The sequence below is a fragment of the Anas platyrhynchos genome, chromosome 23 (assembly GCF_047663525.1).
Source record: "Anas platyrhynchos isolate ZD024472 breed Pekin duck chromosome 23, IASCAAS_PekinDuck_T2T, whole genome shotgun sequence".
Classification (NCBI taxonomy): domain Eukaryota; kingdom Metazoa; phylum Chordata; class Aves; order Anseriformes; family Anatidae; genus Anas; species Anas platyrhynchos.
The window spans coordinates 167,211-185,000 of record NC_092609.1 but is presented as its reverse complement, the minus strand read 5'-3'; the positions used below and the strand labels follow the sequence as shown (position 1 = coordinate 185,000).

The window sequence follows — 17,790 nt, the reverse complement described above, 5'->3', positions numbered from 1 at the left end:
GAACAAAGGTGAAGAGCCATGACCAAAACATTCATATTACTCAACATTCTTTTGTAGGCTTCAAAGTTACAAACTCAAAGCAGCAATAATTAGGACTGCCAAAGACACAAAAAGAAAATATGACCCCAAAAAAGCAGCACATCCTTGCTCAAACTACAGAAGAATCCAGACACTGTAATAGAAAAAACACCAAATGTATTTGTTTTCTTTTAAAGACAAGAGAGACAATATACTTTCAAAACTGAAATCTACATAAAACCTCAATATAAATTGCTTACATATCTCAAAAAAAATCAACACCATTTATGGCTTTAGTTCAAAGGGCTGTGAAATGAGTTAATTCATAGACTTGAAATAAGCCTAAGGTACTGCTCTGCAAATCTGGAAATACGGAATCATATTGGTGATTATAACTATTCAGAAGAGCTATCAGCATGTAGTTTCAATTACTATTGAAACAGGTTGCTACAGCCCCTGGGGAAGTTATATAGCTTGAAAACTGACTCCCTCACAAATTTGTGAAAGCAACCTCCTAGCAAAGCTGGAGCATTCACAGTTTTCAGGAAAGAAGTAAACTCTTTTGCATATCCTCTGTGGATACAACCTTTGCAAGCAATTTGTTTCAACCATATGGGGCATCTGTACAGTCAAAGTTAGTCTCTCTGATCTCCTCTGGCCAATCTCTCTGCATACCCTGTTTGTTCCTGCAGTCCGTCAAATTTGGGTGCCCAACATAGTCACTTTCTAGCTTTGAACGAATCAGATCAAACACTGACCTTCAAAAATTCAATGTTTCCTGCATTTACCACCTATGACAAGCTGCAAACACATACTTACCCAGAAATAGAAAGCAAACCAGTTTGGGTGGTGGTGGGGGAGATAGGTGATAAAGAATAAGATATTATTAGAGTGCAAAATGCTTTCAAAATGTTTTATAATAATTGATTAAATTAGAATGATTTTGAATGGAGATAAGGCTGCTACTCCTCCAAAGCTTCTGTGTGAGACAGCATTATGCTAAGGATGGGGAGATCTCACTGCTGCTGTGTTTGTTCAGCAAAGAACATCCTGGCAAGTGAAAAACGCAAGCACACAATGAGAGTCGTGAAAGTAAGACTGGAAGCAGCCAGCTCAGTTTCATCCAGCAAATTTTTGGCAGACTTTCAACTCCTTCTGCTGTTTTTCTCACAAGAACATCTATCTCTGTGATGTCACCAGACTAAGCGAGGGAGGGAGCCAGAACAAACGAGGCTGACAGCGTCTTACAGGCTGCCAGCCTCTCAGCACATGTTGTTACTATACAAAGGATGTCTAGAAACCAAACGTGCTCTGTGCAGGCTGTATCCCCTCCTAAAGGCAACTTCAGAGAAGTGCCTACAAAGATTCCCCAAACACTTCAGTTTTGGCCAATCCATCTGCTTTGTTGTCTTCTTAATTTAGGGAAATTGACTTAGGAAGCTACTCAAAATTGACAGAAAAGCCTCTATAGCATACTTGTCAGCCTGCTCTGTCAGTGGCTGTCATCAGTAACCTGAACACACTTCACTTCCCGCAGACATTTCAGTGCCATCAGCCACTCATTAGATACCAGGACTGTCTTTGCCCCCATCACACACGTGCTTGTTGCAGTGACTGGTTGGGATCAAGTAGGTGTGAAATTAAAGCCAGAGTGAAAGAAATGCACACAGAACACATCAGTTCTCCAGAGAGAGAATCTGCCATAATGAGTATTTACAGCACCATGCCCACTACTGTGCATTCATTTCCTAGCTGAAAGTTACCACCGAGGAGTACTGACAGATGGCTTCTTAGAATTCATGCTAGGTCATGAGCTTTTGTTTGTGTCCTGGTTTTGGCTGGGAGAGAGTTAATTTTCTTCCTAGAGTGGCTGGTATAGTGCTGTGTTTTGGGTTTAAGATGAAAATAATGCTGATAACACATGAATGTTTTAGTTGCTACTGAGCAGCACTTACGCAGATCCGAGGTGCTTTGCATTTCTTACCAGTACCACCCTGCCAGAGAGCAGACGGGGGTGCACAAGGAGCTGCAAGGGGACACAGCTGGGACAGCTGGCTGAGGGGATGTCCCACACCACAGGACATCAGGCACAACCATGAACCATGGGGAAGTTGGCCAGGGGAGTGAGCGACCTGTTGCCTGTCAGGTTAAACCACAGCAGTCTGTTTTGAACAAGCAAAAAACCATTATTACCAGGTATTTCAAGCACCTGAAGCTGTTGGAAAAGTCTGCCTCAAACGCTGAAGGTACTGGAGGGAGCTGATGAACCAGAAAAGCCAGAAGGAAAGGACGATCTACACCACGTGAATAAAGTGATTTAAAACATGAGGGAACACGTTTCAGTGAGGAAGGCACCACGAAGCCCAGGTTCTACTCCATGCCTTTTGGGTTGGTGACTGGAAAGTCACGTCAGTTCTGTGCCCCTGAACAGAATCAGAGCCACTGTTTTTTATATTACCACTGTAGTTTTACAGCTAACATTTTGTTGTTGTTGCCATATACAGCGAAAAAAATTAACTTGGGAAATTCTGTTCAGTAATATCAGCTTGTGGCAGCAGTGGGCTCGATTTGCTTTTTGCCTGGTGAATCACTCAGCTTTCTTCTTCTACCTCAGCATTACCAAATCACAATTGTTAACATCCTCTGCAGACAGTATGGTGTGAAAATCATGAACCAATTAACAGTAAAAACAGAAATTCCTTAAAGCACTCTTTGAGCTCAACAAAAGAAAGCTAAATGTATCGCCATAGTCTTTCATGCGTCTATTAAAAAAAGACAGGTATGTATGTCTGCCTCTGTCAGTGGATATTTTGTCTCCACTACGCTGGGTCTCACTTAGAGAAGCACATTTACATAGCAGAATGCACAGCCTAAAACATGAGACAACATTAAAGTATGCGTAAGAGAAAAAAGTAGACAGTAGAAGTGACAAGTATGAAATACTGATCTCTCCAGAGGGGTCATTAAAAAAACAACAATGGACTTTCAAAACAAGTCTGCCCTTGTTGCCCGTTTGGGGAAGGACTATTACAGAGCAAACATCAGAAATGCTGCTGAGAGTAAAGTGACATAACAGTGGGTAATAGCTTAGATATCAGGATGGCATCCACAGGCTGAATTCTATAGGACATCTGTAAGTCTATGGGAACAAAAATATTGTGGGTGCTAATTGAGGCTGACACTCAAACTGAAGAAAATGCTTTGCTGTTAGACATGCACATAAGAAATTTATAAAACGTTATCTTGAAATATATAGACACTCCACCATTAAGTAACTGTACCACAGCTAACTCCTCTAATGAGAGGATTAAAACCATTCAAGACCTGTACACCAGTCAGCATCACCTGTCAAGACTTCCTGCCTGCAAATTATTGAGGGGTGGGGAGACAACCACTTATGGAGAGAGGCTCAAATTTCCTCATTTGCAGCCAGAATGGTACTCGTTTCAGCTAGCTGTCTGGTTCAGGAACCTGGCGGCTCAAGCCACTGAGGTTCTCTTTACCCAAAGCTATTATCTAGAAGCTCTCTCACATACTTTGTCCCCATTTCCTAATTTTCAAGCAAGTAAAGAATGCCATAATCAGAACAACAGATGATTGTATCTCTCAATTTTAGATGAAAACTTATTTCTGAGATGTCATAGACTTCCACAAGTGCAAAAGCGCAACACGTGGCAACAGAATGGCAAACTGAAGTCTTAACTCCTCTCCCAGAGGACAGTTTGCATCCCACAATACTTGGGTTTTCAAAGAAAATAAGAAACTTAATTATTGACTTTAATTTCTAACAATAAAGAACTATTTTGGGGAATATACTTCTGTAAGCACCAAAGTAATTTCTATGCATAGAGTAAATAATTCCATCTTTAGACACCACACGCTGCTTTCCCTCAACATCAGCTGCATCCCTAAAGGAAGGGAAAATAGTTTACTTAGGAAAAAAAAAATACAAACCAATAGATACTTAAAACAATGCAGCAGCCCACATAAACACACTAACAGAAAGTATAAAAGAAACTGTGAACGACAACTCACAGAGATACCAGTCACAGTTGATATTTGTAGTTTGCTCAGGATACCCACACAACTGCAATTATGGGACTGATGCCTACTAATTTTTTGAAGCTATACTGCCTTGAACTGGAGGAAGAAACAAAACAAAGCCAAACAAAACCTGCTCTGCATATAACCTACACTACCCAAATCCTCATCTTACAACATTCCTCATCATGAGATTTAACAAAGTCCTATGTTCTTGACCCACAGAGCTCATTAGCATCAAACAGCACCATCGGCATTTACCTGCATACCAAGACCCATAATTTGTTCTATTCCTTTTTCAAAAAACACACTGAACTGATGTAGACATTGATAATTAGAAGTTTTGGTGATTCGTAAGTCTTCATAGAAACATATTTGAAAAGCTCAATATTTTTTACCTATAATTCATCATTCACACACAAGTCTGCAGAGAAATTAACTTCAACAGGAACTCAAAACAAGAAAATAGACTATCAGTGGGATTTTGTTTGCTATGCGTGAGCACAATTTTTGGATACCCTTCTTCCTCCCTTCTTTTCAATCTCACTACAAGCCCAGGTTTACCACAACAGCAGCAACGATGGGAAGACTGACAGATTCTTGGACAATGAAACTAGTAACGAGCTACAACTCCTCATCCAGTGCACAAGACAGTATTTGTAGTTCAGGGAAATGCACTCACATAGCCAGAAAAAACGATGGGGATATAGAAGGTAAGGCAGATTTACACTCCAAGTAAAGAAAAAACCACTAAATAGGTGAAATGAAGACTAACATGACATGAGTCATTAGAATAAGTTTAGTTTGCAGCTCCTTCAAGAGGCAGCAGGAATGGAGCAGAGCTACCCACCTACAGGACAGAGGTCAAGGGACTGCAATCTGTCACACATAGGATTTGTCTACCAGATTTTCTGCTGATTGCCGATCTGTGCTTACTGTAAGAACACAGAACCCCACCTTTTGACTAAAATGATGTGACTTCATTTAATATTTATAGCTTTTTCAGCTGTTTTTCCCTACCACCGCTGTAAGATAAAATCACTGGGACACTAGGGAAGGGCACAGAGAAAGCTACCTGCTGTCATTTTCCCTGTTGTTTCTTCCCCCCTTACGTAGCACAGCTAACTCTGGAATAAAGCTGGCGTTTATTTAGCTATGTTCTCCGTCATCCACCCTCCCTGTCTGTCCATACTTCAGAGCTCTGTAGTAAAAAGGTTCTTTTACTAACCAAACTTCGGAGATGTGTCTTTCCATACCTAACAGTCACCAGCACAGAAAGCACTAACAACAGGGATTCAGCCAACTTCATTCTCTTTGGACAGGTACCCTATATTCAGCTGTGTCAGAGCATACCGTTACAAACACCTCCCCCTCAGCAGCACCCCACTGAGGTACATACTCCATTACAATGTCTGATGTCTTTCCACAGTAAAACCTTTAAAACCTTCGCCTTTAAGTTACCAATGCTCCAAATTCTGCAGACCGCGTCTTGGTATCTTTCTGCATCATTTTGTCCTAAAGGCATCGTCCCATAGCATCCACGAGAGTAAGTTTCTGATATGTTTATGTTTGTTCTATCATGAGCTACATCACTTGTTCATTCATCAAGTTAATCAAGTTCAAGGTAATTTGTAACGGAGGCCATCTGTTATCAACCATCATTTTTTTTTAACTAGAGCTAAAATCTTTGCTACCAGCGAGCCAGCTGGGAGAGAGCAAATCCTAATCCTTCTCCAGCTGGGAGCAAAGCTTGAAGAGCACCTGTGGAGAATGAGGGTGAGCTCTCAAAACGTAATTACAGTGCCCTGGCTGCAGGTCCTTTGTGTACTCCACCCAAAACAAACCAATCCACAAATAATTTCCTCCCCAGTTATGGGACAGTTCTTTGCTTTAAGACATGGAATTAACAGGTATTAACCTAAAACCGGCACAATATAGCAACAGCTACTGTATGTTTAATGGCCCAAACAACTATGATGCCCTCAAAGCATATAAACTTTCTGAAAAGAAGCAATGTAAATACAGCGAGGGCACAAAGGGATCTAGAATCATTATTTGCAATAGGAAAAGCCTAAAGGATGGGTATTTATAATAACCCCCCAGTTAAAATGATTGGTAAGTACTGGCATATAAATAGCAACATACAACTAGGAGGCAGACATGCCAAAAGAACATGCAGAACAGCAACAGAGAGAATCTGTTCTAAATATTCCTCCTATTTTTCAGCTAGAGAAGTTCTCGCCTTTTTTTTCCTCCAGGAAACACTTGCAGAATGTTTTTATACTCTTAGCTGTACTGCAGGACAATATTTAGCTATTTACCTACAGCCCTCTCCAGTTTAAATGGCATAGAAAGCCATTTCAGTGTGAATGCAGATCAATTAGTACCATTAGTATTTTCCTTACAGTTACAGAAGAAATGGTGCCACTGTTGTCCTGAGACCACAATTCAAATGCTCTGGAAACATTTACCATGCACGCCAATTATTCCAATGGCCCTTTCATGAGTTGTCTTAACATAACTTTTTATAATAACAATTTCACAAAAAATCTGACAGAATTTTGACCTGTGCTCTAGAACAAGTGTTGACAAAACAGAGGTAGAGCAAGCTGTTTCCATGTAGTGCCTCCAGCCTCAAGGCTTACTACAGTTCAGTTCCACACAACCACATACTAGGAAAGAGTTCTTTGCTCGTAAACAGTACTAAATGTTGCATTGTGGCAAACTTCCTGTACTGTAGTAACTTTTGCATTGTGGTAATATTGTACTAAATACTAAACAGTACTCGGTAACTGTAGCAACACCACAAAAAAAAAAATCAAGCACAGACCACGTGAAGGGTAAGTTTTATTCCTATTTAAGTTATTACTATGTTGTTTACAGTGAATGGATAAGCAGAATACACAGGGTAATGAAAATTACTTTGGCATTCTGGCAAAAACAGCTTTAGATTTTCTCAAAAAGTGCTTCATTAATGAGGTAACAGATTACCTGATTGTTGTTGTTGTTTGCTTTGTTTTTAAACACAAACACTACATCGTGATGTCTTGCACCTCCAGTAGTTTTTGACTGAACTTGGAATTCAGGCTGTGGCTGGGTTCCTCCTGCTAGCCATCATATTATGCATATTTAAAAACACTCTAAATGGTTTTAAAAGAAGATGTACGCTGCAGTAAGGGGTGCCACAACATACCCTTTTTTTTTTTCCCTCCATCTTGAAATCATGAGTGTATTCTTTTGTAGTATCTAAAGGGATTAGAAATTGTAGCTAATGTGCTATGATTCATATGTGTTACACAGATTACATTGTCTCCTGCTTTATGCCTTTGGAGTATTGGTATTTTACAGAAAATGCCAAACTTTAAAATGAGATGCCTTTCAGTTACCCATTTGCACAGTGCCAATGCTGTAAGACTTGAACTGGTAGGTAACAGATCCCTAGAGATAAAGGCTACCACACCAGCTAGAACTGTTCAAAAAGGCAACCCAGTGAGCATTTCTGTTTCAACTCTGTCCATCAGCTAAAACAAACAAAACCAGCAGTTATCTGTTTCAAAGTTTCTGACCAAAAAAGCCTCCTTAAGTATTGCAGTCTCCCTGAAATGTTCTGAAGATGCGGCACACAACTGCTTGAGAAGTTTCCCACTATTGAGCATACAATACGCATTCGATAGCCACAAATAAAGTATATCAAATAAAGTGCCTATAAAAGAGACAAGTCAGTGTTTATTGTCCGGCAAATACAACCTTTTGCACTCAAGAGGAAGCCAAGAAATAAAGCTACCAGTGGCACAGATAAAGCAATGTTACAGCAGATTGCAAGGCCAACTCAACATCAAGGCCTCTGTGGCTCTGCCTGTTCACCACAGGGATGAGGATGGAGGTGACTGCTCTGTGCTGCTCCTGGTACTTCACTTGAGGTTCCTTCCCCCCCTCTAGCTGCAGCTTAATTTCCCAGCACAGAGCATTAACTGACACCAACAATTTAATTTCATAGTAAGAAACTGGGCTACAAACAATACAAGTCGAGGAGCAAAACACCATTTGCTCGGTCTTTGCATTGGCTGTGGTAACCTCTGGCAGAGGTGCCTGGAGTCAGCACAAAAAGAGATCAACTGACTGCCATCCCAGCAGCACCTGCCCCAGAAATCACAAACAAGTATTGCTAATCCAAGGCATACCCAAGCAGTGGTGAAATAGCCCAGAAAGCTTCATCCAGATAGTCCCTAAGAACTTTCTGCATATTTTTTGTCAAGCCTTTCTATTCCCAAAGACATGTCAATACGAAGCATGTGGTAAAGCAGTATCAGTGCTTATTCCTTTTTTTTTTTTTTTTTAAAAAAAAAAACTCCTCAGAAAAAGCATTTTTTAACATAATAATTTACAGGAAGTTTTAAGAAATAAAGCTGTTACTCTGAACAAATGCTAGGCACAGCAATTTTTTCTTAAGAAAAAGGACTTTGAAGAGTAAAACCCTGTTTCAGTCTGCAAGTAGGCTAATTATACACAGAACAGAAGTGAGGAAACTTTAAAGAAATTTTTCATGTATATTTAGTCAGAGCTTCACAGTAGAAGTTGCCCTGTAACTGTGGGATTATGTAATTCAAAATTCAGCCTGTATAGTATTGCTTGTTCCCTACAGATGTGAGAAGAAAAGTCGCTGATGGAGAGCGGACTCAGTGCAGAATGTTCTCTGCTCCACACTTATCACCTCCTTGGCTAACCTAAGGTGAGGGGCCTGACACCTCCTCACTTTCAGGTGTTCTGAGGGAATAGTGCTTACCGGGTACATAACCAAGAGGCAGCAACTCAGTCTTCTCTTTCACTACAGTTTCTGCATGAACTCCCTTTACTTCTAGGTATTGCAACAACTTGCCATCCAGCCTCTTACTTTTCTTTCCAAAGCAGCAGTAGGCCCTGTGGATCTTACCAGCCTGGTACTGTTTATAGGACAGGTGACAAAGTCATTTCCAGTATTAAGTCCAAGATGTCCCAAGTAATACAATGCACATAATACAACTGCATGGAACTGCAATTCCCATTTTACCTTCTAAACTATGGGAATACGAACAAAAAGAAAAGGCCAGTTCCATTAAACTTGCATGTAAGTTAAGCCACATTCAGCACTTAAAACTGAAATTAAAGACAACTTTTTGTCAGCTGTTGTCACTAACAGGTCAGCAAGCTTCAGCACTGAACTCCGCCCATCAGCAAGTTTTGTTTTATTTGCTTGTTTTCATCCAAGTAGTGTTTTTTAGGCCAAGGATATCAAGACTTTATTGTCAGCAGCACGTCAGTATTACCTAGCAAACCATGGTAACTTGCTGTATTTTTGCCTGAATGCTGTAATGCGGTATTCACAGAACACAGAAAGACTTGAAAAAAAAAAATGTAATATTTACTAAGCAAGCTTCTATAGAACTACTTAAACTTTTAAAATTAAAATGTCAGCTTTCATAGATCTCCTACCACATAAGGATAATTTCATAATACACAGGAAAATATCCAGACCTGAATATTCACTTTTAGGCATCTAAACCAAGTGGTACTACCAAACACGGACAGGTAAGCACTTGCAGCTGATAGGAAGCTGTACAGATAGGAAACAAAGAAATATTTTACCTTTAAAGATTATAAATTTCAATCATATGAATACCCAAAGAGTTCTTTAAAGGATGTTAAAGACCAAACAGTGCAAGGTTAAAAGATAATGACAGTGAGTATGAGAAAGGTCATTAGGATTTCTCAGGTTTGGGAGGCGAAGGGTTTGTTCACATTGCTACCAGACTGTTCTAAGAACCAGAGAAACATGGCAGTGATATTCCTGAAGAATTCAGTCTACGTGATTCCATGAAAGAAAACAAACAACCTCACCAGTCTCAAGAATCAAGTAAAAAAAAAAAAAGTAATTACTATACCATATACATGTAAGCCCTCAGCACACGCATAACTGGCTGAGATTTAACACAAGACAGGGTGCAGAAAAACTATCACATAGGGTCTGCATTAAGAAAGAAGTGTGTTAAAATTCTTGTAGAATAGGAATGATCTTTTGGCTTCCTCTGACTTGCCAATTAATGCTGACGAAATTTACATAGATGTTTTAATACAGTATCTTCTAAATGACTCAAGAAACTAGTAAGAAAATCAACATGGTTTACACAGCACAAAAATGGTACATGAAGAGCAGAAATCTAGGGTCTTATTTCAAAGGATAAACTAAAAAAAAAAGATCAGAATTTTATGAAGAAATCCCTTGCAAGGTTTCCACTATAGTTACTGTTTAAAAGTTTACAGCACATAACACCTTCTATTGTTATTAACAGCCCTTTTATTGTTCAAGCTGCTCAGACCTAAGCAGGTAGAGAGGAAATAAGAAGCATATCTAACTGCCCCAAACATACATACCTTGTGCATGTTTATTTTTCTATGCATATGCACACACAAGAAATTGACACACACATTTCACCAGGGGACAGAAATGAACTCCAAACCAAACTCAGTATTTACGGTAGCTCAGGTTATCACTCATATGCCCTGTTCTATGAAAAAAACAGGAAACAATCTGAAAGAATATCAGATTGTCCTGAGTTTTGTCACATCACAAGACTGATTAGGCTGTGAAACACAGTGTTAATAATAATAAGCACAGCTAATATTTTCTGCTGTTACTACCACTCTCAGTTCAGCTCCCACGTGTACCAGGCTTGTTTATAATCAGTTTTCATTACCAATTTTATTACGGATACAGTTGTAGTAGTACACAGGAAACATATCTAGACAGAGTACTTGAGGAAGCTGCTGGAATTTTCAACATATTGTTACTTAATCATACATTCCACCAGCATGCAACACAGCCTGCTGACTAGCAAGTACTCCGTCCTCAGAAGAACTTGCGCAGTTAAATGAAGACTTCTGAGAATCTTTACCAGTGATAAAGCAGATACTCAGATTTTTTAAGGGGAAGACTCCTACAGTAGTTTCACCTCTTCAAACCCTACTAGATCATAAACAAGCCCTCTCACTGGAGAGTGAACCTAATTAGGAAAAAAACATGATCAGCACACTCAAAAACTTGATCAATGAAGGTGATAACAACAACCAAAAAATCCTATCACCGGTGATGAATGTATCTATTACATATAGAAAAAGTAATTTTCTAGTACTAGAAGTCCTGAAGATTTGTAGTACAAAGATATGAATTAGTGGCAAACTGATGTTCAATAAACAAAGGCAGACTTCAGTTTTACTCTACTCCCACAGCAGCATAACAAGGACAGGAAAGATACTGATGGTATCAGTTTCACTCCAACAACTTGATCTCGAGGTTGGAGTGGAGGGTCAGAGACCTTAAGCATGCAGAAGGATGGAAGAAAGTGGAAAAAGAAAACAACAGAAAAGTGCCTTGGTTTGTATAATGAACTACATTCAAGGATGGGCACGAGGCACACAGAAGAGAGTACAAGTCTACGATTGTTCATTACAACATTTCCTTTGCTCTCTACATCTTCTGATTTCACTCCTCATTTCAACTGCTATATCCTATGCGTCTTCTCTTTATATTTCACAACAAAGCTGTATTGGGACAGAAACCGAATCCTTCACTGCAAACACTTAAAGCCTCTATGACAACATTAGGCAGTAATTGCTCGTCAGCACTTTGCAATGTTACCTGTGTTCAGATAAGCAGTTGAATAATAATATGAAATTTTATGTTTTATATAAAATATGAAAAAATAAAATGAATAAGCAGTCAAATAAAAACGTGAAAATAAGATGATCTTGTTTGCTTTTCAAATCCACACCCTACCTTAAACATAGGGGGCTTACTTCCTCAGGTTCAGTAACATAACTGTACAGTAAGCCTGTCAGCATCCATTCAGCTCTGCTGTACCAAAACGCCAGCTTTTTGGTCGCAGTTTTCAGGTCCAAGGTACAAATTATCACCTATTCAAGTTTCACTGATCATGCTTAGAAATTTGAACAGAGTAGGATCCTCAAAGCATATTCAGCATTTCAACCTTACAAGATGCAAGTTAGACAAATTGACTTCAAATTGTGACTCTGCACTAACATATTCCATCAAATACACAAATAGGTTCACGTAAATTGGGCCTTACCTTATCCTTTTCATGGGGAAGCAGACACACTGGAGGCAGACAGGAAAGAGACTCAAAACTCTCCTTCCCTTCAGCATTAGTGGTTGCTTTAGTGTTGAGTTGGTACAGAGGTCCATCTTTAAGGAGCCTACCATGGCCAACAGCACGTTTGACAGCTAATCGCAATTGCTGGTGAAAAACGGAGGCAGCGCTACCTCCAAATAATGCAGACACATCTTTCTGACCTTTCAGAAAGCGCTCAATGTTTTTCAAGGATGAGCCGCTAGACTCACCCAAGCCCTCAATTGCCCGTTTGATAAGTTTATTCCAGTCCACGTTTGGTTTACCATCCAACTTTCCATGGTTCCGGGGCTTTGGAAGTGCTATTCTCCCAGGATTATCAGGATCCTTGTAGGAGTTGAGACCCTTGTTGGAGACTTTTAAAATAGTTCCATCTTTAACACTCAACTCTAACTGTTCCAGAACAGTTTTGCGGTCCAAACCATGTGATGAAGACACTGCATTGCATATCCTCTCCTCTGAAGGACGCTGTTTTTGCTTCTTTACCTTTTTGATTGCCTCCAAAATCCACTCCGTATACAGCGGGTTGGCGAGTTTTACCATGGTGAAGAATTCTGTATATCCATAGAGTCGTTATCCTTTATCCCGATGCTGAACAAGTTTCACACGATGGGAAAACAGATTCTCGGATGATGGGAAACAGCTAACCATAGCATACACGTTTTCTGTTCTGAATTACTCCTCCTTTCTCAAACATCAGTTGTTTTCACACTGCAGAGAGGAAAGCAAAACTATTAGAAATTTCCTCGTTCTTTCCGATAAGTCCCATAATAAATTCCAAGAATGTTTTTCCACAAAGGTAGGAAGATTTCAACAAGTCTCACCTCAGCTTCTAGCCTGCACGCTCACGATCAGAAGAACTGTAACATTAAGCCTGGAAGAGAGCAAGAAGAGAGATATTTCCAGTGAACCGTTAAAAAAAATAGCAGCCAACATTAATCCATTACACACACTGCAGAGTTTTAATCCATTACTACAATTCTGTTACATTGAAGTAATAATTAAGATTCTGTCTTCACTGCTAATAAAAAATGGTTTAACACTGCAATAACTAATTCCATACAACCCAGAGAAAAAAAAAAGCACGCCTTTTTAATTTCAATCCATAACTTAGCATAAACTCTACCACAAGTTTTATATCACTGCTGAGCACAACCTTCTTTACCATTAAAAAAATACACCAGGATCTTATACAAGTCACGAGCAAAAAAAACCACAATCAAAACCCAACGAAACAAAAGAAAACAAACCGGCAGCTCTCTTCATTTTTGCACATGGAAGACACTGCCTGAAACTTGAATAGAAAGTGGTAGCAATAATCAAGAGTCTTGAGCAAACAGTAAGGAACTTTTAGAACTCTTCCAAGAGCATAATCATAGGTCTGACTCCCTCCCGCTAAGAAAAGCTATGACAGTTGTTCCATCAAGAAAAAAAGTGAAGAAACACAGCTTGAGACTGTAATTAAACATTTCACTTCCAAAGAGTGTAGAAAAGAAGACTACAACATTATAATCCTTCATAGATGAGGCACACTGAAAACACTTGAGCACAAAGTAACAGGTGACCCTACAAATGAAAAACAAATGCTTATGTCATTGCTAATTAAAGGTGCAGATGGAAGAGTAGGAGGCTCTACTTCACAGCTCTCAGTTCTCTTTAACAAAGACTTTTTCTTAGCATGATAACAGTACACTGTGCTGAAGTTCTACTGTAAAAGTACACTATCCCTGAAGAATTTGTAAACTGTTTATTAAACGGATAATGACTTTCCTGCAAGGGAAGTTTTAGTCATCAGCTAGTCGTTAACACGGTTCTCTTCCATTCTGCTTTCTAGTAAGTATTCAAGAATTTATCAGCACACAAAACACATTTGCATACAGGCATCAGACTCAATTGCGCAGCTCCAGGCATCCAATACTAGAAAGATTCGGAACTCCCGTTCAGCCCAGGGGGGCCGCGGCACTCGCCCGGAGCTCTGTTTCCGTTGGCCTTTCTGTTTTTTGCACCCCGCCAACAACAAACGCGAAGGGAAGCGCGGACCGAGAGACCCGCCCGCCTGGCGAGGCCGGGCCGCGCTCCCGGGGTGGCGGGGGGGGGGGGGGGGGGGGCTCCGTCCGGCGCTACGCGAGGGCTCCGGGCGGCGGCGGCGGCGCTGCCCCCGGCGGGGCTCCGCGCCCGGCGCGTTACGTAACTGCTCGGCCGGGCCGAAGCGACGCGGGGCCGGTGCCGGCGGCGGGGCCGAGCGCTCCCTGCACCTGCCGCCGCTCAGCCCCGGCCCTCCCTCGGGCGGCCCGCCTCGGCCGCGGGACTCGCGCCGGAGGGCTCGGGGCGAGCGGGCCGCCCCCCCATCCCCACCCGCAGCCCCATCCCCCCGCGGCCGGCCGAGCCCCGCGCCGCCTCCGAGCGCCCGGCAGCGGGGGCGGCGCAGCCCAGCGCCTCGCACCGGCTCGGCCGGGCCCGCGCCCGCCTCCGCCTCCCCGCCTTTCCCCGCGCCGGGGTCGGAGCGCGCCTCGCCCCGCGACCCCCCCCGGCCCGCGCCACCGCCTCATCCGCGCCGAGCCGCGGCCGCCGCCGCCCCGGGGGGAAGGCCCGACGGGCTCCGGAGCGGCGGGCGGCCGGGGCCGGGCCTGGCGCACAGCGGCGGCGGCGGGGCCGGAACAGGCCGCGAGCCTGGTGCGCTCGGCGGGCCTTCCCCTTCCAGCGGCCGGCGGGCTCGCCGCCCGCCCGCGCGGCCCCCGGCGCCGGGCAGCCGAGCCGGGGCGGTCCCGGCAGCGCTCCTTACCGAGGCCCGCGAGAGACGGGAACCGAGAAGCCGAGGCCGAGCGGCGGCGAAGCCCGAAACTGACACGGCGGCCATCTTGGGTCCGAGCTCTGCGGCGGGGGGAGGGGGCGCGCGAGGGGAACAGCCCGCGGCGGGGGGAGGGGGCGTGCTCAGGGAACAGCGCGGCGGGCGGGGGCGGCCGCGGCACCGCCGGGAGGAGCCGCGGGGAGGGGGCGGCGGCGGGGGCCGGTGGCGGGGCCGGGCCGAGCTCGCGTCCGGAGCGGCGGCGCGGGGTTGTGCCCCGCAGGCCCGGCCGCTGCGCTCCGAGCTGACGGCGCCCGTTGGCCTGCGGGGCCGCGCGGGTGCACGTGCGTGAAAACCGCGCTCTGCTGAGGCGGCTCCGTGAGGTAATTTCGGTCACTTTCTACATCTTCGGTGTGCGCAGCGTCGTGACGAGCTGTGGGTTATCGTGCAGAAATCCGTCGCCGGAACGTGAGCGCTGAGGCAGCTCGGGATCTCGGCGTCTTGTGGCCGTGGTTCTGCAGCAGGCTGCGCGCAGCCGGCTCCTTGTGGCTGGAGTCGGGGGGGACCCGCTGGGGGCACCCGCCCGAGGCTGCCTCGGGAAGCAGCGCGGCTCTGCCCTGCGGGGGGACGGCGGCGGACCGAGCGTCTGTCGACAGCTGACGGAAAAGAGCAAATTCTAATGTTATGAAATTATGGCATTCTCTCCCGGGTTGTACTCGGTTGAATAATCTCGCTTTGTTATTTATACAGGGTGGTTGCGTGCTGCGCGCAGTTCCCTAACCCTTTCCTAAAACAGCCGCGTATGCACGATGTCAGGTACGCATTTTTCAGTGTTATCTTAGAGGACAACTGCTGGGTAAAGATTCGTGCAAGCTTCCCTTTTCAGAAAAAAAAAATAATCTTAAGAAACATCAGGAAGACAGTTGAAAAAAGCAACAAAGTGGTGTTTTCTGAATGGCTGTGTTCAGTGTCTTGTGGTGAGAAATTTCTCTTTTGAGCAAGATGAAATCTTTTGATGTTTTAACAGAATAGGTTTTTCAGCATGAACATGAACTGCTTCTTACTTGAACTGTTTGGGAAGCTAATGGAGTTTGAGGTGCTGTTGTATGAGGTATTGTACAAACAGGTCTGTTCCTCTCATGCAAACTGCAGAGGTCTGCCCTTCTCAGAGTTGGATTCACCATAGAAGTTAATTTCTTATCCCACCTCTTCCTGAGTGGAAGGGTGGAAATTAAGGTACTTCAATGCCTTAAATTCCAAGGCTGCGGTGCTGGATTCTGAAAGGCTAATGAATGTATAAATGTAATTTCCAGAGAATAATGTGAGTAAGCGTAACAGTACTTGCTCACACATTGCTGAAACGACTCAGTACATAACAGTGAAACCCCAGTTGTGTTCCTAGAAAGCAGAGTTGTCAGTCTGCAGTCTATTTTGTTTCAAAATTTGCAGTAGATTATTATTGTCAGCCTTACAAAATTAATTGTTGTTGTTTGGTATTTCAGGGATGAAAACTAGCCTTTCTTCTTCTACTCTCTTTTATTTTCACATCACAAGCTAACAGTTAAGCTTGAATTCTACATCAGAATTCTACATACAGCGACCAACAGATAGTAGGGGATTGCTTTTTCATGAAGACAGTGTACTGTTTGGCAACAGCATTTCGTCGCAATTCAAATTTTTTGCTCTTTTTCTCTGGGGGTTCATGCACTTTCACAAGGGAATAATACCTTTACTGAACTGTTTTCAGGCTGCCACTAAATTAACCAGCAACTTGACAGTCTGTTCGGGCTACACCTTCTACCATGTTCTCTTAGATTCCAGTTTATATAAGCTCCTGAGCGACTTGTGGAGGAAAGCATTACTGATGTTCAGAAGAAAATGTTATCCTTCTGCTAACAGTTTGGAAGCAGACAGGCCACGTTTCTGCAGCAGTAAACAGTGGTGTAACTGTTAATTGTTCACTGCAGGTGCCAACAAGATACGGGAACATTTTTGGAGAAGTTTAAATTTCAAGTTAGCATCCCAGCTACACAGCAGCTCTGCAAAGGTCAGACTACTCAAGGGATTTTGACAAGCTATCTCTTGTGATTAGTTTTTCATAAGTCTATAGGATTACAAACAAATGTATTCCCCTTCATCCTTCCACAAGCTTTACCTTTGGTGTGCAGAAGTAATTTATTACCCTATGGTTTCTTTTGCATTGGCACTGACATTCTTGATGACTAAAAAAAACAAGGTTACCATAGGAAATATAAAGAAGTAACAACATCGTGAACTAGGTAAAATATTAACTATTTTGATGAGGAGTGCAAGCAATTGGATGAAAATGAAGGTTTTTAAACAATGTATGATACAGTGAAAACTGAATTGTGTTTTATGAGACAAGCAATAAAAGCCTGTATTGAAAAGAAGAATCCTGTTACAGTAGACTTAATTTTCCAGGTTAAAAACAGAAAGGCTTGAGTTTTGCAGAGAACCTGCAGAAGGTTTTGCAGAAAACCTTTATAAAGGTTTTATGGTGTTGCATATGCTTACCTTTGTGCTGCTGTTTTCTGTCTATGATGCCTATATGACTTCTGTTAATACAGACTCCAAAAGCCTCTTAGAGAGTGATGTTAAAACCATACATATTTATTTTAAATTTATAACAGAATGCTGTAATTAAATGAAAAATTTATACCACTTTGTTGCTCTGAAATGCATAATTCATCTCAGTAATTTGAATTAGACATTTAAAAAACATCTTCAAAATGCACTTGAAACATA

General features: G+C 42.6%; 1 protein-coding gene across 2 annotated transcripts in view; it reads right to left on the bottom strand.

Annotated features, from left to right (window-relative positions):
- KAT6A (lysine acetyltransferase 6A) overlaps window positions 1–15,160 on the bottom strand; it is a 40,872-nt gene extending 25,712 nt beyond the window's left edge. Inside the window, exons 1-3 of one of the 2 annotated variants that reach the window (XM_027443577.3) lie at window positions 15,022–15,160; window positions 13,064–13,113; window positions 12,180–12,950 (exon numbers count right to left, since the gene is read on the bottom strand). In XM_027443577.3, coding sequence (XP_027299378.1) covers window positions 12,180–12,782 — 603 coding nt within the window. In that variant the 5' untranslated portion in view covers window positions 12,783–12,950; window positions 13,064–13,113; window positions 15,022–15,160. Of the gene's footprint in view, window positions 1–12,179; window positions 12,951–13,063; window positions 13,114–14,117; window positions 14,196–15,021 lie in introns of those variants that run through there. The other variant, XM_072027143.1, reaches the window with a different exon arrangement.
- Window positions 15,161–17,790: the final 2,630 nt, after the last annotated feature.